The sequence below is a fragment of the Spermophilus citellus genome (genome assembly GCF_964194105.1).
Source record: "Spermophilus citellus genome assembly, chromosome: 15".
Taxonomy (NCBI): domain Eukaryota; kingdom Metazoa; phylum Chordata; class Mammalia; order Rodentia; family Sciuridae; genus Spermophilus; species Spermophilus citellus.
The window spans coordinates 66,574,434-66,597,619 of NC_138195.1; the positions used below are offsets into that span (position 1 = coordinate 66,574,434).

The window sequence follows — 23,186 nt, forward strand, 5'->3', positions numbered from 1 at the left end:
AAACAGGAAGAGGGAGTGGGAAAAGGGAAGCAGCCTGGAAGGATGGTTTGTGTTGGACACGCAGCAGGTCTAGGGCACCTCAGAAGGACACATCCTGCTGGTGGCTGGAACTGTGGCACTGGAGACTCAGAATCAACAGTCACCTGCACAGAGAAGCTGAAGGGAACCTCTGGTAGAAATGGGAGATGAAGAAGATAGGGGGGCAGACAGAGAGGCTGAGGAAATAGAACAGAGGGGCCTCAGAACAGCCTCCACCCCACCAGTCTCAGGATGCATCAGGAGGCTGTAAAGGCACAGAGTAGGGTGTGCTCCCATGGACAGGGGTTCTCTGATGTGTTGAACTTGAATTTCAGTTGTCCGCTCTACCCAGGAGTTCTGGGCAAGTTCATGGGAAAGAAAGATGCTCTTGGATGGAGAGGCACAGAGACAGCTCCCTTCAGTATGTGTTTACTCTGCGCCTGGCACGTGAGGGATTTCCATGTTTACATCATCTAATCTCCGTCCTCATACTTCAGAGGTGGGGAAATGGGGGCACAGCAAGGCCAAGGTCCTCTGGTTGCAAGTGGCAGGACAAGGGTGTAAACTTAGGCTGATGGCTCCAGAGCCTGGCTGCTGGTATACTGTGCCACGTGGTCATAGACACGGGGTGGGTGGGTGGGGGTGAGGAATCATTGTTTGTCCAGGGCCAGTCTTTTCTCTGCCAACCTGCAACAACCTTGGGGATCCTGAGTGAGGAGGGGCCTGGATTCCTGCCCTCAGCCCTGCAGGGTGCCCTTCACCCTTCAGAGCTCAGGGGAAGGAAGGGAGGGTCAGGGAGGGAGGGAGAGCTGGGCATGGAGGGTGCCCCATTCTAAGGAGCACCAAGAGGAGGAAGGTGGAGTGTCAGAGGGAGCCGGAGCTGGATGGAATCACCTCTCCAAGCCTCAGTTTTCTGTAAAATGGGTGTGATGATTACTTTATAAGCATGCTATGAAGCGAGGAAGAGCCTAGGTCTATTCCACACTAGCACAGCGCCCACACACTGCTCTCAGAGTTCCACTGCTGCGGCCTTCTCACCGCCTCATCCACCCCAGAACACCAGGGTCACCGCTGGGTGGCTGCCACAAGCTCCCCTGCCCCAGTAGCTGGTGTCTCAGATGCTGTGAGAACAGGGCTTAGAATACACACCACAGGAGGTAGATTGAAAGGCAATAGTTCTAATCCTGACTCAGTCACTTAGTAGGGAAGTGGACGTGTTTCTTAGCCTCATGGGTCCCATATCTTCCTTTTTAGCATATATACATGGAGTATAATTTAAAACGTGGAATTATCTATTCTCATGAAAAACCAAACCACATAGCTAAAGCAAGAGTCTGTGACACCCTGTCCTCTAATCTCAGTCCCTCCCACAGGTAACCACTGGGATAGGCACACACTGACCCTTTCCAGGGCTCTGCCTGTGCAGCCCAGGCGCCTGGAGAAACGCAGCCTGTTGGTGTAGGAGTTGTTTTAACTCGAGTGGTTTTGTATTTGTAACTTGTTTTGTTCATTTAATCATATTTCTTGGGAACCTTCCAAGTTCTCTTTGAGTCCTAAAAAGGGATCCTTCTGTGAGAGGTTTGGCTCTGAGAGTAGGGAAAGACTGTAAAGAAGAAAGCTGGCTGAGCCGGGCATGGTGGGGCCTGTAATCTCAGCCACCGGGAGGTGAGGCAGGAGGACTATGAGTTCAAGACCAGTCTAGGCAATTTAGTAAAACCTTGTCAAAACAAAGTAAGAAATAGAGAGATGGACACAGGGAGAGGGAGAAAAAATAATATTAAAAAAAAAAACACCTGAGAAGCAGAAGTTAAGGGCCAAGTGCAGAGTAACAGAATTAGGGTATACAGAGTAGTCTTTGTTCCTAACCTCCAGCTACAGCACCCCAAAAAGCCATCCAGCTCTCAGCCAGGGAACTGTGGGGTTCCAGACAAGGGAACACAGACACGGGGCTCCTGACTCACAGCGACACCCATGCAGATGTTCAGAGGCACAGCTGTAGGTGTTCAGTACAGATTCGCACAAGACGGCCATGGCCCCCACTCCACTGTCCAGCTGAGAAGTGACATGAGCATGCAGAGGGAGCTGGCTACCTGCTGGAAGCGAAAGGACTCGGATCGCCTCTTCTGGTTGAGCTGCCACTCTTTGAAGTGCAGCACGGCCTCATCCACGTTGACGATGCCCAGCTTCACCTGCTCCTGCAGGGTAATGAGCTGCCGCTGGCCTGGTGTTTTCATCCCGGCAAATGGGTCATAGATGCTCGACTGGGGCCTGTCCCTCCATGGCCTGACGGGTGGCTCTGGAAAAAATGGCAGAACTCAACTTGACAGTTCCTCACTAGGGAGAGCGAACCCGAGGAAGAGGGTGGGGTAATGAGGCTGGTCACAGGCTCGAGAGGACATGGCCCAAAGGAACAATTACATGCAAAACCAACAAGGGGAAAATATGACACAAAATCAGATGAGAGGGAAGCAGCTAATAATTTCAAAGTTTGTCATCTGAAAGCAGACGAGGCTGCAACATTAAAGGGAGGCATGAAGTCACTTGATCCTCCAAGCCTTAATTATCGAGGCACCTTTGGACCACAACTCTGACACTATTGACATTTGGGGCTAGATGATTCTTTATTGCAGGGCTGTCGTGTGCATTGGAGGATTCTCAGCAGCATTCTGAGCCTCTACCTACTGGGTGCCAGTAGCACTCCTTTCCCCAGTTCTGACAACCAACTATGTCCCCAGATATTGCCAAATATCCTTTGGGTAAAGAAGGGCAAAGTCACCCCCATTTGAGAACCACTTCTTTAGACTCCAGTGCACTCCGAGAATATACCCAGGATGCATCTCCCAGCTTCATTCCCACCCTGTCTCTGAGCAACAATTGTGGACAGACAGCCATGAAATGCCAAAGGAGACTGAAATGCCAATGGAATTGTGGCCCAGGTCCAATACCTCCAGGTATAAATGAAGTGCTGGGTTACCTCCTTGGGTTGTTCTGTGCCCACCTCTTTTCTATATTACAAATGCACAGCTCTCTGCTTTGGAGATTCTAAGGAAATATGAAGCCAGCCACCCCACTAACCAGGCTATGACCTCATTTCTGTGGGGAAATGAGCTACTTGCAGAGAGAATGGGGCCACTGGGATATGTAAGGACAACTTGACATTTTACTTCTCAATTCATGTAGGGCTACTTGATTCCAAATTCCTTCAGCACAACCCCATCTGGACACTGTGATTTCGGGACATAGCAAGAAGGAAAAAGAGAGATGGCTTCACCAGTGGGTACTAAAAAAGACTTGAAGGGATCTTGCATATGCTTCCATGTAGCACATGCAAATTAATCAAGAGGAAAAGAAGATCGAGGAAGAAGGTTATGAACTAAACATGGCTGGCTGGTCACCAGAAGCTGGGGATGGCTTGGCCCTCCACTAGCAGCCAGCGGGAGAAGGGGATCTCACGTTTACAATCACAGAGAACAAATTCTGTCCACAATGTGAACAAGCAAAGAGACAGATTCTCCAGTAGAGACCCTCCAGGAAGGAATGCAGAGGCAGCACTTCGTTCCTCAAACTTCCACTACAAGTTTTTAGAAAAATGACATGTCCAAGTTATTACTCGACAGGAAAAAAAAAAATGTCTTTCAAAACAAAGTTGAATCAAAGCACAGTTGAACTAGCATAGACAGGATAAACAGGTAACCTGAAAGGTATGTATCACAGGAAAGACCAGGTGCCGGGTCACCACTTGCATTCTGTTGGCATCAGTCTCAAGGTTTAGATTGTGCTTTTATGTGCTGAATGGACACTTTCAAGTGTCCTCTGTATGATCAATTTGTACAACAGCCTAGGGAACCTGCTTCTTCCCCCTCTTCTGTTACCTCCAGTACAGGATTTTCAGACAGCTCCTCCTCTTGGGTCTCTCTATGTGGCAATGCCAAGGAACTGTTGTTATACTTGGAAACCCGCCCCCCTCCCTGAGATGTGAACACCTCTCTCCTCTCTCCTCAATTTATCCAAGGGATGTGAGGACAAGAGCTGGCTTACCTTTTCTGATGCTCTCTGAGGAAATATAGAGATTTCCAGGCTGCTCTTGACTTTTTTCTGCAAAAACTGTGAGAGAAATAATATTCTGAGTAAAAGAAAAAGCATTTTTCTTTTTTCTTTCTTCAGGGCTCTATAACTTTTGCAAAAGAAAAATAATGTATTAAAATCTAATGGGAAAAAACTGAATGAAGATGTAAGACCACCATTTCTAGTTGTGTAAGCCAAGACTCCAGAAGGAGAAAACTGAAGAGAAGCAGTAGAGATGGTCAAAAAAGACAGGTCAAACAAACAAGATCTCAAACTTACAGAGTCAGCCAGAGGACAGGTCAGCATTTACAAGATCATTAAATAAAAGGATCATGAGATGCCAATCAAAAGTAAATTGAGATCTCATCTCACTGCAGTCAGAATGGCAATGATCAAGGTAACAGGCAATAATAAATGCTAGAAAGGTTGTGGGAGGAAAGGAACACTTGTACATTGTTGGTGGGACTACAAACTAGTAAAACCACTCTGGAAATCAGTATGGAGATTACTCAAAAAAATTAGAAATGGAACCACCATATATGATCCAGCTATTCCACTCCTTGGTATTTTTCCAGAAGATCAAAAATCGGCATACTACAGTGATATAGCCACCTCAATGTTTATAGCAGCACAATTCACAATAGCTAAATTATGAAATCAACCCAGATGCCCATTAATAGATGAATAGATTAAAAATTGTGGTGTATATATACATACATTATATTTAAAATGGAGTTCTACTCAGCCATAAAAAAGAATGAAATTAAGGTATTTGCTGGTTAAGTGGATGAAAACAGAGACTATCATGCTAAGTGAGATAATCCAAACTCAGAAACTCAAAGGTCAACTATTTCTCTCATATATAGAAGCTAGGGTAAAATTAAGGAAAGAGGGGGTTGGGGTTGTGGCTCAGCAGTGGAGTGCTCATCTAGCATGTGTGAGGCGCTGGGTTCGATCCTCAGCACCACACAAAAAATAAATAAATAAAATAAAGGTACTGTGTCCAACTACAACTAAGTGTGTGTGTGTGTGTGTGTGTGTGTGTGTGTGTGTGTACATAAATTAAGGAAAGAGGGAAGGATAAGATAACATAAAGATAAAGGATCAGTAATGGAGAAGAAGGAGATCAAGAGGCAGAGTAGAGGGGTGGGTAAGGGGAGGCAGTGCAGAATAAATTCTTAGAAAATCATGCTACGTGCATGTATAGCTGCACAATAGGGAACCTCACATTTATGCACAGGTAGAAAGAAGCAATCGAATATAAATTAATAGATGAGTGAAAGAAGGTCTAGTAAAGTAGAGCAAAGAGAATGGGAGAGAGGAGGGAGGGCAGGAGGGAAAAGCGGGGGAATAATGAACTGAAATAAAAGTGCATGCATGTAAGAGTTTGTTGGATGAACCCAACTACTAGTATAACTATAAACTCTAAAAAAAAAATAGTTTTGAGTTGAAAAAAGAAGAAGAAGAAAAAGATCATGGGAACAAGGAGATGTACCCAGATCCCAGAACACCTGAAGCTAGCCATGGAAGACCTTGCAGTTTGAGAATAAAAGGGGGTACCTACCACTTAACAGGCCAACAAGTGCCAACAAGACAGAACTCCAGGCAGTGGAGCAGGTGAAGTATGTGCACAGCTCCAAAGGGATTAAGATGAAGACACTCACATGGGATAGACCAATAAAGAACAACAGAGAAAATCTGGAAGTGATAAATGTTTCCTCAGTAGGTATTACAGTTCCCTGGGGTCTGAATAAGACTCCCTGGATCCAAATTCTCGCTCTGCCACGTATGAGCCATGTGATCTTGCACAAGAGGCTTGACCTCTCCCTGTCTCCACTTCTTACCTGTAGAATGAAGATGATAAGGGTGCCTTCATTGTGTTGTCATCAGGATTAAGGGAGTTAATACTAGGAAAGTGCTTAGAACAGTGTCAAGCACATGTTCAATGTTAGCTTTCATTATCATCATGCATATTTAAACTTCAAGATCAATGCCAATAACACAATAATGCCTTGGCACTACTAGTTAATATGAATTTTGTCGAAAGCTTTCTCTGCTTCTGTTGAGATACCTACATGATTTTTGTCTTTGCTTCTATTAATTTATCAATAAATGCAAATTTATCAATTTGTGGATTTGAACCCTCCTTGCATCCCTGGTGAAACCAATTTGTTCTTGGTATATAATCTTTTAATATTTTGCCGAGTATGATTTGCTAATGTCTTATTAAGGATTTTTGCATCTGTGTTCATCAGAGATAATTTCCTTTCCTTAATGTGTCCTTATCTGGTTTTGATATCAGGGTGATGGTGGCTTCATAGAATGAAATCTGGAAGTGTTCCATCCTTTTCTATTTCATAGAATAATTTGAGAAGGATTGGCATTAGTTCTTTAAAGCTCTGATAGAATTCAGCTAAGAATCCATCTGGTTCTGGGCTTTTCTTTGTTAGAAGGCTTTTTATTACTGTCTCATTCTCATTCTTGTTATTGGCCTATTTTAGTTTTCTGTATGCTTTTGGTTCAATTTGCAGGCCAAATGTGTCTAGAGATTTCTTCCAGGTTTTCCAATTTATTGGAGTATAAGTTTTCAAAATAGTCCCTAGTGATACTTTATATTTCTGTGATGTCTGTGGTGATTTCTCCTTTTTCATCACTCATTTTATTAATACGGGTCTTTTTTTCTTTTGGTTAGTTTGGCTAAGGGGTTATCAATTTTATTTATCTTTTCAAAGAACCAACTGTTTCATGGATTCTTGGTATTTTTTATTCTCTATTTCATTTATTTCAACTCTGATCTTAATTATTTCCTTCTGGTTTTGGAATTGGTTTGTTCTTACTTTCTCTGGGGCCTTGAGAAGCATCATTAGTTTGTTTATTTGAGCTTTTTCTGATATTCTTACATAGGCACTCATAGCTATTAACTTTCCTCTTAGAACTGCCTTCATAGTATCCCAAAAGTTCTGGTATATTGTACCACTACTTTTTTTTAATTCTAAGAATTTTTTAATCTCTCTCCTGATTTCTTCTTTTACGTATTTATAGTTCAAAGGTGGGTAACTCAATCTTCATGTGTTTATATCGTTTCTGTAGTTTTTCCTGGTGTTGATTTCTGATTTCTAATTTCATTCCATTATGATCCGATAAGATGCAAAGAATTTTATCAATTTTGTGGCCTAAAGTATGATCTACTTTGGTGAAGATCTATGAGCAATTGAGAAATGAATTTGGGGGCTGTTGTTGGATGAAATATTCTATAGATGTCCGTGAAGTCCACTTGGTTTATAATACTTTTTAAGTTTATTTAGTCTAACTTTATTTGTGGATGACCTATCTATTGGTGAGAGAGGTATATTGAAATAACTCAGTATAATTGTACTGAGGTCTAGCTGAGTCTTTAATTGAGCCATGTCTATTTTATGTACTTAGGTGCACTGAACTTTGGGGCATAAATATTTACTATCTTTATATCTTCTTGTTGGATTTTTCATTTTAACAGTATAAAGTGACTTTCTGTGTCTTTTCTGATTAATTTTGGTTTATGGTCTTCTTTATCAGATATGAGAGTGGCTACTACTGCTTGTTTTCATGCTCTATTTGCATGGAATATAATTTTCTATCCTTTCACTTTCAGCTGGTGGCTGTCTTTGCCTATAAGATGAGCCTTTTGCAAACAACATATCGTTGGGTCTAGAATTGGGTGCAGTAGCACATGTCTGCAATCCTAGTGACTCAGGAGTCTAAGGCAGAAGGATTGCAAATTTGAGACCAGTCTTAGTAACTTAATGAGACAACTGCCTCAAAAAAAATTAATATTAAAAAAGGATGGAATGTAGCTCAGTGGTAAAGTATGCCTGGGTTCAACCCCTATACCCCCCCCTCCAAAAAAAAAAAAGATAAGCAAAATCTGACATTAGACAAGGCAGTAAAAAAACACTAGGTAATTTAACTGATGTTTATCTAGTATCTTACAAGTTTGAAAGTACTTCTTCATGTATTATTTCACTTGACCCTCACAACTAGGTTATGACAGGGTATAATCATGCATTATTATGACATATGTATTAGTGTAGACATGTATCATTATGATACCCATTTTATAGATGAAAAAAGAAAGTTAAAAAGGGTGAAATGGATTATCTAATGTCCTATGCCATACAGCTTGAAAATACAAGAGCTGAGGGTTGAACACAGGTATTCCAACCTCCAACACATTGCCACTTTTGTCACCTCAAGCCTTTGTTTTTTTCCTTTCCTTCTCCACAATTTCCTAGCGAGTCCATCAGAGCTGTTTGGGAATCAACTGTGCCCCTGTCACAACTGCCTCCCTGTATGAGCTGTGCCATCAACACTGCCCCCAGCCCCTGTATAGTTTAGGAATTACCAATATATATCTGCATGCTTCTTCATGTGAGCTCTTTCGGAAGCAGACCCTGAGACAATTCAAGGGCAAGTAGACTATTCAGGAGGTGATAAAGGCAAGATAAGAAGTAGATGAAGCAAGAAATGTTGGGTTATCAAGCAAGTTGCCACACTGAGCAATACAGGGATCCCTGAAAAGCAATGTAGAACATGCAATTCAGAGTTCTCCTACCAGCCGGGCAAGTAAGCAAGGATATTCCTCCACCAACTTCTCTACTGGTTGGGGGAAGGGCCCTGTGTGCTAATTCTCCAGTGACTCCAGACTGTCCCACAACAGGACAGAGGAAGCTCCAGACCACAGAGAAAGTCAGGCTAAGATAACCAGTGCACACAGGTGGAATCCAGCCAGTAGGGACAAAAATATAAAGAGCTAAGGGGACACGGGCAGGGCACCAACAGTTTCTGCTGGATATGCCAAAGGAGACACACCCAAGGAAATAAGAAATGTGAGTATTGTTGGCATTTTCCAGTACAGAAAATCCCCAAATTGTATTGCAACACATTTAGGATTACCAGATTGAGCAAAACAAAACCAAAGAAGGGACCTAGTTGGGACATACATTAAAAATTCATTGGCTGTTCATCTTCAATTCAAATTGGGCATCCTGTATTTTGTCTGGCAACCCCAACCCAGTTACAGGGCACTCTGGTTGAACACTAGGTTATGACAGGGTATAATTATGTATTATTACAATCTCTTTTTAGCACACTTTCCACAGCATGCTTATAACTATTAAAAGTGGAATATAAGTCAGGAGCACAGATCTGGTGATTCTTCTACTCTTATAGTACTTGAAACCATATTAATATAATCAAGTTCTGAAAGAAGTAAAACTGACAATGCCATAAGTATTTAACTGGTGACCCAGGGACAGTTATAACACCAGTCTCACCAATTTTTATTAGTGTAGGTTGGTAGACAGCCTAGCATAAAGGCTAAAAGTCAAGGCTGGGGAGTCAGAATCCCTGGGTTCAAATCCTGGCTCTGCTGCATGGTAGTTGAGTGACCTTTGTAAGCCTCCAATTCCTTATCTGTAAAATAGGGTTAGTGGCCCTTACCTAAAATATCATCATACAGATTAAATGTCATCTTCCAGATAGAGTACCCTTAGTAGATTTCAATAAATGGTAGCTATTAAAATTATGAATAATACCCAAAAGGGCTTCAGAAGATAAGAACTGACTGAGGTTCTATTTGCCTGTCTTTGCAATTGCACATGAATGCCAACACTCGGGAAGGCTGGCACTGAGTTCCATCATTGCCTCTGATCTAGTTCCAGAACTTGTTCCAAGCTATGACCCAGGCTCCTAGGGCTGGCTAGAGACCATTCAGGAGAGAACAGCCTCTAAGTAATGGTTGAGAAAGCCAGGGGACCCAGGAAATTCCTGAGATACTCTTAAGACCCCTCTGAGCATTGTTCTCTGCCACACTTACCTTTAGAAATGTACGGTTCATTGTCCGGCAACTGATGAGTGCCAAGAGCACTGGCCTCTGGCCTGGGCACTGGGACAGGGGGCCTGCTGGCCAGGTCCACAGAAAAGGCTTCGTCATCATCCACTATGTGATAAACATCTTCTTCCCCACCAGGATGGTGCTGCTCTCTCTTCCAATTAGCCCTTTCCATGCTGTTCCCTAGAAACACAGAGAAAGGTATCTGAAAGCAATGGTCAAACAAATTGGGTAACAGCCAGTCATGAGAGCAGAGAAAATGACCATTCCTTATCAGTACAGTTCTGGCCTTGGGCAAAGGGCTTTCCTGCATCACCTTCTGCATCATCTTCTCAGAGAAACCCAATGTCTCCTTCATTTGCCACCTATCAGTGCAGCCAGAGAAGTGAGCATCAGGCTCTAACACATCAAATTAACTGCTGTTCCGTATCCCATTAGAACTGGGGGAAAGACAGCACAACCCTGACAGGTCAAGGTCATGTGGGTCCATCCCCAGTGTGAGGATGTCCTGGAGACCTGCCACCAAGTTCTTCAGCATCCTCCTTGTCCTCCTCAAAATGGTTCCAAGAAATAGCTTCTGAGGACTTCCTCCATGCCAAGCATTACCCCAGGTGTATCGCCTCATCATTATCTCCCTTGATTTTATAATAATGCTGTGGCACAGTTATTTTTATTAATCTCACTTTGCAGATGAATAAACTGGGCCTGTGAGGATTTAAGTAACTTGCCCAAAGCTACTTGGAGCCAGGTTGGCACCCAGGAAACATACCACAGCTGTACTCTTAACCCCCATAATCTCTTGCTTCTTTTGCAACCTCTAATCCCAACACTGCTCCCCGCTGCCCAAAAAGATTGAGAATGGAAACATGCTTCCCACCCTCTGCCCACCAGGGGCCCACAGCCCTCAAGTTTTCTCTGCAGTGTTCAGTTTCTTCTCCCTAGCATTTAATAATGGGCATTCTTAAATGCCCATTTGAGATACAGGAATGAATAGAGACGGGGCCTTTGGGAGACTTATTGGGGACTTTTGGTTTGTTGCATTTGTTTCTGTGCTGCAGGGAGATTGCTCTTAGCTTTCTAGCATCATGGTCCAGGGGATTGACCAGGCTAGTTCCAACTTATTAGAGGGCTCTAGTTCATAGGGCACTGCCCTCAAGATATATTTCTATTTATATGCCCATCTTTGAACATATTGTGCAAGGGCATAAGGAAACTCAGGGTGGAGGGGTGTTGTCTGATATTAACACAATGAGAAGTCCTGGAGGAGCTGCTGGCCACCCTATAGGGGTGACAGTGAATCCCATAGCCCCTGTCTCTCTCTCACAGTCCTCAGATACATTGGTTTTGCTTCAGTTCATCCAGCCAAACTCTTTACTGCCTCAGGCCTGTTGTTCCTCTGCTTAGAACCTTCTTCCCTCCACGTGGTGCCAGGCCAACTGAGTGACTTCCCCAAGTCTCATCTGAACTGCCGCCTTCTCTAAGAGTTCTCACTGATCATCCAGTCTAAATTGAGTCCACCCTGTGGTTTATCCTCACCCTATGTATTGGTGCTCAGGCTGTTCCTGCCTCTCTCACTTCCTGGACTGTCAGCTACAGGAGGACAGCTCCTGCCCCTGGCTCCCTGCAATGTCTTCCAGTCAAATGCAGGGCCTTTCCCATGGCAGGTGTTCAGGAACATCCTTAGAAAGAATGGATGAATAAATTCTGGGTGGTACATGCTCTCCGGGACAAGCAGAGATCCATGCATCAGGTTTGAGCCCACACAACAGCCTGCGTACCGTGACTGCTCTCCTTCCCAACTCTTCCGATCTGATCTGGGAAGACTCTGAGGGACCCTCAGGCAAATCTCAGGATACTACACTATCAGGGTAAGAGGAGGCTTTTTCTCCATGGCAGAGAAATATTTATGGTTTTAGAAGTCATAGAAGAAACTCAGGAGCCTAGGGACCAATAACAGCTACTTCCTTAGCAATGTCTGTCTACAGGTGGAACGTTTGTTGCAAGTGCCAGGAAGAAGCACTTTTATTGGACTGTGCATCCTGCTCCTCCTTCATTCTATCAGCAGCTACAGATAAGCACTCCAACTACTCCCTTGGCTCCTGCTGGCCAAACTAGAGATGTCTGAAGGAAGAATCTGCAGGCCACCCCAGCTGCCAGGCTCCCTGGGACCAACAAATGCTAGGGAAGCAAAAGAGAAAAATTGTAAGAGATTTACTGCCCTATGTATAAAGTCACCTCAAAGGAACTGAATTCTGTGCTACTGGAGTCCCTGCCAGAATGAATTCTGAGCCTGTTTCTCAGTCACTCTCATCTTGATCAGATCAAGCCATTTAAAACAATTAACTAATGAATTAAACAACAAACATTTGCCAATATAATCCAGGTACTGCTTAGTGCCAGGGACTGTATTTTATTGGGGACAGAAAGTTAATCCCTGCCTAGAACTTCACAACTTTCTGATGCTGACTGGCTGCTGGCCTCATGAATGAAGTGAGGGGACAAGTCTTCAAAGCCTGGCCCCAGGTCACCTGTCCCAGCCTCATCTCTACGCTTCCCTTCCCACCCTTCATAGACACCAGGTATGTTGTTACCAAACAAATTCCTCAAAGCTGCATTCTTTCCTCTCTGCAGAATCCAAGAGATCACATTAGATAGAAATGAGAGGCTGAGCAGAGAGTTGGGGAACAGTTCCAGTTTTGTCTGCATTGTACACTAAGCCTCCATGTAAGATTTTATTTGAAAACAGTACTCAAGACACCCCTGGTGCGAATAAAAGCTTGGTAGAATATCACAAAGGAAAGTGATCTGTCAAACTCATAAATATGCACTTCCTTAGACCCAGCAATTTTATTTCTCCCCTGCCTGAGCTGCACGTGTGTGCTTGCATGTGCGCATGCTCTCTCACTTGCTCGCTATCTCTCTCTCTCTCTGTCTCTTTTTCCCCCAGCACTGGAGATTAAACCCATGGACACTTTATCACTGAGTTACATACCCAGCTCTTTCATTTTACTTATTACTTTACTTATATTGGCGCAGGGCCTCGCCAAGTTGCAGCGGCTGGCCTCAGATTTGCAATCCTCCTACCTCAGTCTCCCAAGAATTCTCTCCTAGAATTACAGGGGCATGCCACCACTCCTGGCTCCAGCAGTTCCATTTCTAGTAATTTATAGTACACACAGACCCAAACATGTGAAAAGATAGTACACACAACAAAGCTATTATTGTGCAAATGTTTATAAAAGCAAAAAGCTGAAGATGACCTAAATAATCTCAACAGGAAACTGGTTAAATACATTAGGTAATATTATATATAATGGAACACTAGCTGTTAAAAATGAATGTTTGTGCTTCTATGATATTTCTTGTGAATAAAAAGAAAAGGAGATACATTCATGTGCATATGAACATGTTCAGGAGTTTTTTGGAGAATCTATAGTGGGAGACTTATTTTCATTGCTTAACTTTTTGTATCACTTGAATTTTTACTATTTGCATATTTTACAATATTAAAAAACAACAGCAACCAGTGAGAAACAAAGGGGAATCAAAAGAGGATTCCACTGTTTAAAAAAGAAAGAAAGGAAAGGAAAGCACTGCCCTAGACCTGAGATTCTCAAAGTGGGTCCCTGGACCAGCAGCAGCATCACCCAGGAACTTGTCAGGAAGATGAATCTCAGGTCGCACCCCAACCTATTGAATCAGATGCCCAGAAATCTGGGTTTTGACAAGCCCTCCAGGTGGGTCTGATGCACATTCAAGTTTGAGAACCTCTGCTAAAGGAAAAAATGTTAGAAAGCTTTGCTCTGGCAGCTAGTATGTACTGAACACCTACTATGTGCCACCTGTCCATCCTGAGCCTCATCCTTTCAGCATTCTGCTTTCTGTATCTATCTACTTGATCAACAGGCACATTATAAGTTATAAATCACTGGATAGGGTTAAGGAATTATTTATACAATGCAATACTTTTCACCTATGAAATCCTCAATTCTAATAATGACAACATTATAAACCTGGGTTATGTGCCTGGCCCTGCTCTGAAGCCTAAGTGTACAATAACTCATTGAATCCTCACAACATTTATAGCTAAGGAAACTGAGGCCCAGAAGAGATGAGTAACTGGCCTGAGGTGTCCCAGTTAACCAAAGGAGGAAGTGAGTACAGATCAGAGTCCACCATCAAAATAGTCTTGACTTAGTCAAACTTGTGGATATTCTCCTCCTCCACCAAAAAGTAATCACATCTTACTTTTCCTTATGTCCTCAGACTCACCTCCAGAATAATGCTCTGCACGTAGTAGATACTACATAAATATCTATCAAATACAAATAAACACATGTATTTTAAAAGACTTCTTACTAGAGGCAACTGGTCTACCAAATGAGTGGTTTCAGTGGCAGGAGCTTCTGGCCCATGGGTAACGGGCAGGAGGAATAGGTGGCAGAGATGAGTGGGGAGGAGGAGTACCTATCACCACATCAGATGCAATTATGTGACAGCCTGTTCCTTGAGTGGGACAACCTTCATATGGAATCAGGCACTGTTTCCGTTTTTGCTTCTCTGTTCACAGATACAACTTACCTTCTAAAAACTTGCGGATCATAGAGTCCTTAGTGGGCCGAGAGAAGCCATCTCCAGGGACAGGTTTAGATGTACTGGCCTGAAGCATTTCAACATCTAGAAGGAAAGGGAGACTAGGCGTTGATGTGTTGTTCTTCTGTACAGGCAAGGTGACTTTATACATGGATTTACAACATTTAGCAACTTTCTTAAAAGATCCAGGTATTCATTCAGAGCTGGGCATGGCATAACACACCTGTAATCCCAGCAGCTCAGGAGGCTGAGGTAGGAAGATCACAAGTTTGAGGCCAAAATAAAAACTAAAAAAAAAGGGCTGGAGGTGTAGCTCAGTGGTAGAGCATTTGACTAGCATGCATGAGGCCTTGGGTTCACTCCCCAGCAACAGAAAACAAAATAAAATTTAAAAGATTTAAGCATTCATCTCATGCATCCTTTCATCCAATTATCTACTCAGTAAGAACATGTAGTGAGTATGAGCATAAAAGAAAGCAACATTCACAATTCCTGACCCTTTTCTCAGTCACAGACCCCAGAAGGTATAGTTACTCATATGCATTTGAAAGAACAGGTTGAATTTTGAAATATATACACCAAAATGGATGTAGAAACAATAGAAAATAGATAAACTGTGGGTTATTCAAACAATGGAACATTATGCAACAGCTAAAAAGAATGGATTGGATTCACATCTATCAACATAGACATCTCAAAAACCTAGCAGTTGGGTGAAAAAGTTACAGACAGGTGATTACAATATGTTGTGTTTATATAATGTCTGAAGGCCTTTAAATAGTGTTATAAATTGTTTCTAAATTCATAAAAATATAGTACGCATATAAATATGCTGAGAATGGTAACGTTAAATTCCTCATAGTGGTTAGCTCTGGAGAGGGAAAAAGGACAGCTAGATTCCAGTAGGTGTTAACAGGGATTGCGCCTGGGACCACAATATTTAATTTAAAAAAATCTGAGACCAAAAAAACAAAAACAAAAACAAAGAAAATACATATTCTTGAAGATTCTGATAAATCTGAAGAATCAGAATCTTCCAAAGCATATATTTTAAATAATTAATATGTTACCCAAAGGGGGAAAATAAGATTCTTTTTTTGTATTTGCTTGTATATGTAAAAAAAAAAAAAAAAAAAAAAAACTCTGGAAGGAGATGTAAGAAATTGGAATCAGTGGTTTCCTGGGAACTGAAAAGATGAAGACAAGAAATGGAGAAAGTTATTCCACTGGTCACATTTTAGTATTTTTTCTTTCCCTATTCAAAAAACAAAAAGAAGAAGGAGGAGGAGGAGGAGGAGGAAGAGGAAGAAAGAAATGCAGTGCTCTGACCATTGTTTGTGTCACCTTATTATCACAAAGGTACAAAACAAAACCAATTTCTCATCTCTACCTTTCTTAGTGGACACATTGCACGGACTATCATAGGCCTTGACACCCTCAAGTGCAAAAGCCCTGAGATTCCAAACAAGGAACCAGTTAGTAAGTCACTATCCCCTCTTTGAACCCCTGAATTCTACAACGGAGGCTGTAGTGAGATTGGAGTGCACACCTAGGGGTTGGTTAATTTTCCAAAATGTTTTCTGATAATAACTTATTCTTAATTCAAGACCAGCAAAATTCAAGACCACAGAATTTCTACTTATGAGATTTTCAGTTTAGTCCATTTAATTACAGTTTTATGGAGCATTTCCCCCATGGAGTTAGAATACTGGGAAGACATATCCTACAGGTGTGTACCCTGCTGACAACAGAACCCTCATCTAATTGACCAAGACCCTGTGTTACTATCCCCTCCCGGTCCATAGTGCAACCTCCACAGCCCGACCTTGACCCTGATCCCACTCAACTTTTGAAATTCTTCATTTTGAAACTTCATTTACCCAACAACGAATCACAGAGGACCAAGGAAAGACCTGCTTGGGTCAGATACCCCCAGAAATGCAGGATGGGGGAAACTCTGGAGGCCTATCGCTGGGCTTCAAACTGTAAGTCACAAAACCCTCTAGAAACCCATAGCTGGCTCAGGCCCTAGTGTCTCCAAGAACCTGGCCCAGGGCCCAGCAACCTCAGGACAGTTTCAATCACTATAACCAAATTCTTCAGGTTGGTAACAGCAGAGCACAGACCTCACTTACACAATCTGTCATCCCTGTTGACAGGGTGGTGAAAGGGTCATGAGACGGCCCAGCCACTTTCACTAGCAAAGTTCAATATGAGAGAACTGTTTTCCATGTCTGAGAGGTGGCTGCAGAACTGACTACAAAGAAAATTAGCAAAATATAATATGTTAGAAAACAGTAGCAGCAAGACCTGCCTGGCTGGAGCTGACATGCTAATAATAACTACCCTGGATCACAAGCCCCATCTTAGTGAGCTGAATATGGGGGTGGGGGGAGGACTTAAAGAATGAATAAAACAAAAGAAAAGAAAAAAGAAGACACATCAGTAATCAGACATTATCCACACCACGAGCCCTTGATGCACTATGCATTGATGAGGACATAACAGCATTCTTACTGCATTCTTACCCAAAGCTCATAACCTCAGTACACTCACAGAAAACACTGACCCAGCCAGCCTGGGGGATGATCTATCAGATAGGGGATCAGCACTCTTCAAAGTACCTAGACAGAGAAAGACTGAGGAACTATTTCAAACCGGAGTAGACTAAAGGGAAATAACTAATGTGTTGTTAGATCCTAGGCAGGATACCAGGACAGCAAAGGGACATTAGCAGGGAAACCAGTGAAAGCTGAACAAGGTCTGCAGTGTAGGAGGCTGTCCCAGACAACGGAAGCCCCTCACTGTGACCTTTGTACTGTGGCTAACTCAGATGCTAATATCAAATAACCTGGGTAAAAGGGGGGGAGCTCTAGTATATTTGTAACGTTTCTTTAAGGCTAAAAGTTTGCTCAGAATATTTTTTTTTAAAGAAGAAAAAAGATGAGACGAGGAGGGGAGGAACTGTAACAAGAAGTAAAGAAGCATAACTCACTGGTGGCCCTGTGCTGAGCTTCTGTCCCACCCACCCACACTGTAAAGGCAAGCACCTTCCGATGACATATGCACATTTGGGTACAGGGATCAAAGTAGCGCTCAACACACCTCCTGTGAGAAACAAATCTTTTCACTTTAAAGTCATACCTTAACCACGATTCTGGAAGTCGACAAACTAGACTCTGCTAAACCTGTGCTCTGTGACCTTAGCAGAGTTACCAACCTCCTTGAGCCTCCCTGAGAGCGTCTAGCCGAATGGTTAGAGGCTTGAGCAGCAGATCAGAATGCCCAGGTTCCAATTTTAATTTTCTACCTCTTTCATTCTCCTGGTTGTATGACTACACAGCCACCAGTCCAACACCATCTAATATTTACAGGTCTATCAGAATGTTCAGACTCACAAAATGACCATGACTGGCATCCGTCTACTCAAAAGAATGCAGGATGCAGGCCAGCATCACAATGTTAAGAAGCGTTCATTGACTAGGTGTGCCAGGCTGTAAGTCCAGAGGAAAGGCCATGAGATCCCTAGCAGGCAGGTGTAGGAGCTGCCCTGGTGCAAAGCCTCTGTATTGCAGGACCACCATTTTCCCATAGCACCCCCAGAGGCTGAGCTTCCAGTCGTTGCCCTCAGAGAAGCCCTGGGTATGGGTCCCTTTCGGGTATTTATAGTTTATGTATAGCTCCTCCCAGGTCTAGATATAATTAACCAATCAGGAGTCATTTTTATCATAGGTAATGTTGCCTAGAAACACAGCTGACATTTGGCTCTTATCAGGTTACCAGGGTAACAGAGCTAGGAAGTCAACCAAAGGTCAAATTCTCATGCAGAAAGAGAAATGATAGCTGTTATAGTAACTCTTTGCCCGTAATTATCTTGGGTCAAATTGCTTAACCCGCTCAGCTTCTCTTTTCCTGTCTGTAAAATGGTGATGATAATTGTACATATCTCATAGGGTTGTCCTGAATATTAAATGAGAAGCTTGCCAAGAGCATAGGATAGTGCGTAGCAGGGCTGGGGCTGGGGCTCAGTGATGCAGAGCTCACCTAGCATGTGTGAGGCCCTGGGTTTTCAATCCCCAGCACAATAATAAAAAAAAAGAACAGTGCTTCACATATATGAATGTGACTATTATTATTACTGTTATCTGTTATTAGTAATTCCTATACAGAGGCTAACGTCTTAAGCAGAGAACAATTCAAAAAGGAAGAATCATTTGAAAATTTTTAACACTGGGAATGAAGCTCAGTGGTGAAGCAGTTACCTGGCATGTGCAAAGTTCTTGGTTCAATCCCTAGCACCACACACACACAAAAAAAGTTCAAATTGACAAATAACAATTGTATATATTTATGGGGTACCGGGTGATAATTTAGTATATTTATACATTGCATAATGATAAAAGCAGGGTAATCAGCATTCCTATCTCTTTAAACATATATCTTTTTTTGTGTGTTGGGGACCTTTGAACACTTCCCTTTTAGTTTTTTATAAATACATAATCATTGTGAACTATAGTCACCCTACTGACTAGAACACTAGAATTTACTCTTCCTCTGTATCTATATTTTGGTACTATTGTCTAAGCTCCCATTATCTCCTCTCCCCACTACCCTTTCCTAACCTATAGAGCTGGACAGTACTTCTAAGATATCAACATTTTTATCTTCTACATATAAGTGAGAACATGTGCCATTTATCTTCTGTGCCTGGCTAGGTTCACTTAGCTCAATGTCCTTCAGTTCATTCATGCTGCTACAAATGACAGGGTTTCATTCATTTTTATGACTAGATAATATTCCATTGTGGGTGTGTATGTGTGTGTGTGTGTGTGTGTGTGCATGCATGCCCACACATCACATTTTCTTTATCCATTCATTCACCAATGGATATTTCAGTTGATTCCATATCTTGCTTATCATGGATAATGATAATCAAATTTCAGATTCTCGTATTAACTCTTTGCCCACAATTATCTTGGGTCAAGGACATGGAAATGAAGAAGTCTCCTGGACATACTGATTTCGCTTCTTTTGGATATACACCCAGGCGTGGGATTTTGCTGGATTGCATGGTAGTTCTGTTCTAGTTTTCTAAGGAACCTCCATTCTGTTTTCCACTATGGCTGTAACTAGCTTACATCCTACAAACAGTATATAAGAGCTCTCCTTCTCAGAATCCTCACTAGCATTTTGTTTTAATGTTTTTGATCATAGTCACTCCAACTGGGGTGAAATGGAACCTCATTGTGGTTTTGATTTGCATTTCCCTGATGGTTAATGATGTTGAGTGCTTTTCATATATGTGTTGGATATTTGCATATCTTCTTTTGAGAAGTGTCTACTCAGATTTTCACATTTTTTAATCAAATTATTGGGATTTTTTGCTATTGAGTTCTTTATATACTTGGCCATTAATCCCTTACTGGGTGAATATTTTCTCCCATTTGTCTCTTTACTCTGTCCCTTCCCCGTTGGGGTGGCGTCAGAAGTTCCTTAGCTTGCTACAACCCCATTTATCTATTTTTGCTCCTGTTGCTTGAATTTGCACTGTTTCATAGTAAGTTTATTTTAACTCGAGTCTTCTAATCTTTCTGCATGTATTCACAGTCTGAAATACCACATTATATATTCCTTAGTAAAGATTTATATCCAATTGATATTTTAATATCTGAACATAGTTAAAGCATGAGGGATCTTAACACAAGGCCAATTCTTTTTTTTTTTTGAGAAAGAATTTTTTTAATATTTATTTTTAATTTTCGGTGGACACAGCATCTTTATTTTATTTTGTATGTGGTGCTGAGGATCAAACCCAGCGGCCCACACATCCCAGGCAAGCACATTACCACTTGAGCCACATCCCCAGCCCACAAGGCCAATTCTTTACAGAAGACTTATTTATAGGAGTCTGACTCATAGAAAAGATGTGCCAGACATTTTCTTTTTCATGGCCTCTGAAGACCAAGTTTTCTAGCCTCCTTGGCCAAGGCTGTGCCGCTGCAGTACAGTCCAGACATGAAGCTCCTGTCCACTTCCTAGGCCCATCACACACTTTATTAGTGGCTGCAGCAATGAAATGCTGGGGCAATCCTAGCAGTTCTGCAGTTTGGCCCTGCTTCAAGCAGCCAGGATCATGGGTAAAAGCCAATCTTATATTTAATTGCACATAAATATCTTTGAGTTAGACCATGAACAACAAATACATGTATGGGCCCCCACCCTCCTATTCTATATCTACGGCAAACATTCTCCTGAACTCATAATCCTTTTCAACACAGCACTCAGGTGCTCAATACCAGGAAACTAGCCGTGGCACATAAAATTATTTTTTAAACACTATTTGTCATACCTATATTAGGCACTAAACTTACGGTGGTAGCAGCTATTATTTTCATAATAATAAGTAAAAGATACCTAGATGTTGAGAGTTAATAATCCATAATACCCTCTTGTAGTCGAAATTTGACAACTGTTTGTGTGTATATGACCCGAGCCTACAGAGAGTAGCACAGGTGTGACTGAAATGCATAAGAAGATTCTTCAGGAAAAGGGAATCTGTTTTCAGACACGGGGTATTTTGTAAAGGAAGCAGAACAACAATCCTTGCATTCCTGGATGATCAGAGTTTGTACTGCAGATTCCAAGCACATAAGCTTCACCCCCTGCCAGGTAAAAATAAACGGAAATGCACCGAAGCTTGTTGGTCTAAGGAGAAGTGCAAAGTCATTTCATTTCAGCAGAGAAAAGACAATAATGACAGCAACAAGGAGACTGTGGGGCACAGTTCCCTTCTAGAAGAGCCAGCTGTTGATTTATACCATATTTTAAGGAGTCAATCAGCAAGAATCCATTCCTGGAATGTAAGGAGCTTTCCGATGAGAGAACACCCCAGCAGGCACTTAATTAAGAACTGAATCAAGAGCAGCAGTGAATTCCCAATAAAGATGCCTCTGATACTCCCCGGGTGACATAAATCTAGACCACTTAGCTGAGTGGACACTCCACGCAGATTATATGTTGTTAATTTAATATAAAATCAAGCCTGAGAATGTAATACAATAAAATGTCAGTTGCTGACAGACTATTCTTGGAGAAAGGTTCCCCAACCCTACAGGAAGCCAAAAGGACTTTTCTCCCTGCAGAAAGCATCTTGTGTGGCCAAGAAAAGAGCCTCAGAGCAGGACTCTCACAGTAAAACATCTGAAGATAACCTGAAAACAGCTCAGTTTCATTTGCACCAAATGGTTTGACTGACCACGTCAATAAGGAAGCCCAACTTTTTCATGCCCTAATGGAGAAGTGATGGGAAGGAGAGACAGACAGACAGACACATATGCACAGAGAAGAATGACAGTCTGAAATCAGAGGTGCTGGGTAGTGATGGCTGGCATTGGAGATAAAAAAGAAGGGCTAAGAGTGAAAAGGCTAGGAGAAGCACAAGGGCTCTCTGCGGTCCCTCTGTTGGGCAGGCAGGAAGCCCCTCTGCCACGCAGGGGTCCATTCGAGGGATACGTTTAGTTACATGGTGTTTTTGTTTAGTATCCAGGTCTCCCAGCAGAACACAAGTTCTGGAAGTCAGGGACTGTGCCAGGTGTTCATTGACTGCTCCTCACCTGGCACCAAGTGACTGGAACACACAAAGGGATCCATAAATATCTGTTGAATGAATGAATGACTGAGCAAGCAAACTAGTGAAGGAACAAGGAAGACACACATACAGAGGCATCCAGCTTTGGGAAGGAACCTGGGCATTTCCTGAGCTAAGAAAAGAGAAGGGCAATTCAGGCAGAAAGGACAGCAAGGGAAAACGAAAGCCATGACTGCAAAGGCAGCTGGCAGAGGCTGGAAGAGTTACTGCTGCCCCCATTGATCCCTCACAAAGGGGCATCTGACAGATGTCTGGCCACCACCTGTCAGGAAAGCGAAGTCTTTGCATTGGAATGCTGCTAACTATCTCACACTTGGACTCCCAGGAAGTCTGGGATGATGTTTTGTTTCCCAGCACTTCAAATTCAAGAACTGGTTGGACATCTGTTGTGCACGACATTGTGTTGAGCCCTGGGGAGGATACAAAGTCACAAGACACACTTCCCACAGAGGCCAGGAGCCCAAGAAACAGGTGAATAACCAGAGCCCAGGGGGACTTGTATGCAGTGCTCCGCAAGCAAGCATGTAAAAATAGAGAGGAAGGAGATTGTTGCTGCTGCTGCTGCAACAATCTTATTAACTTATTAACTTTAGAACCATCAATCCAGTGCTTTTCTAAGTGCATAAATCTTAACATAGTTCTTACGCTTAGGAAATTACAAAGTGCACTGTGCTCACAGCACTGTCTCTGCAGTGTTCTATCCCAGCTGGTAACACCATGGGGGCCCCCTCCAGCACCACTGCCCTGAAGCATCTCTTGTCTGTATGGGTCAGAATCTTCCCAAAAGGGAGAGCAAGAGGATGATAGCCTCTGCAGCTGCAGGAAAGGAGGCTCCTGAGGGAAAATGGTGCAGATAACGCAGGCTGCAGAAGCAAACCAGTAACTTAGTAATTTTGCTTAGAAATTGTCCTTTGGCTTCACTCAGATCTACAGGGCTGAGCTGCTCAACCATGCCCTCCGTTATGGAGGGAACCCAGTTGTGGGTGGGCATGC

The 23,186-nt window shown here is 42.6% G+C and overlaps 1 protein-coding gene across 1 annotated transcript in view; it reads right to left on the reverse strand.

Moving 5' to 3' along the window:
• The window catches only part of PIK3AP1 (phosphoinositide-3-kinase adaptor protein 1), a gene marked incomplete at its 5' end in the record, with an annotated part of 117,228 nt that overhangs the window by 25,154 nt on the left and 68,888 nt on the right, over positions 1-23,186 (reverse strand). The window contains 4 exons of the mRNA XM_081268242.1: positions 2,109-2,314; positions 4,057-4,122; positions 9,938-10,135; positions 14,534-14,629. Of these exons, the coding sequence (XP_081124368.1) occupies positions 2,109-2,314; positions 4,057-4,122; positions 9,938-10,135; positions 14,534-14,629 (566 nt within the window). The remainder of the gene's footprint in view (positions 1-2,108; positions 2,315-4,056; positions 4,123-9,937; positions 10,136-14,533; positions 14,630-23,186) is intronic.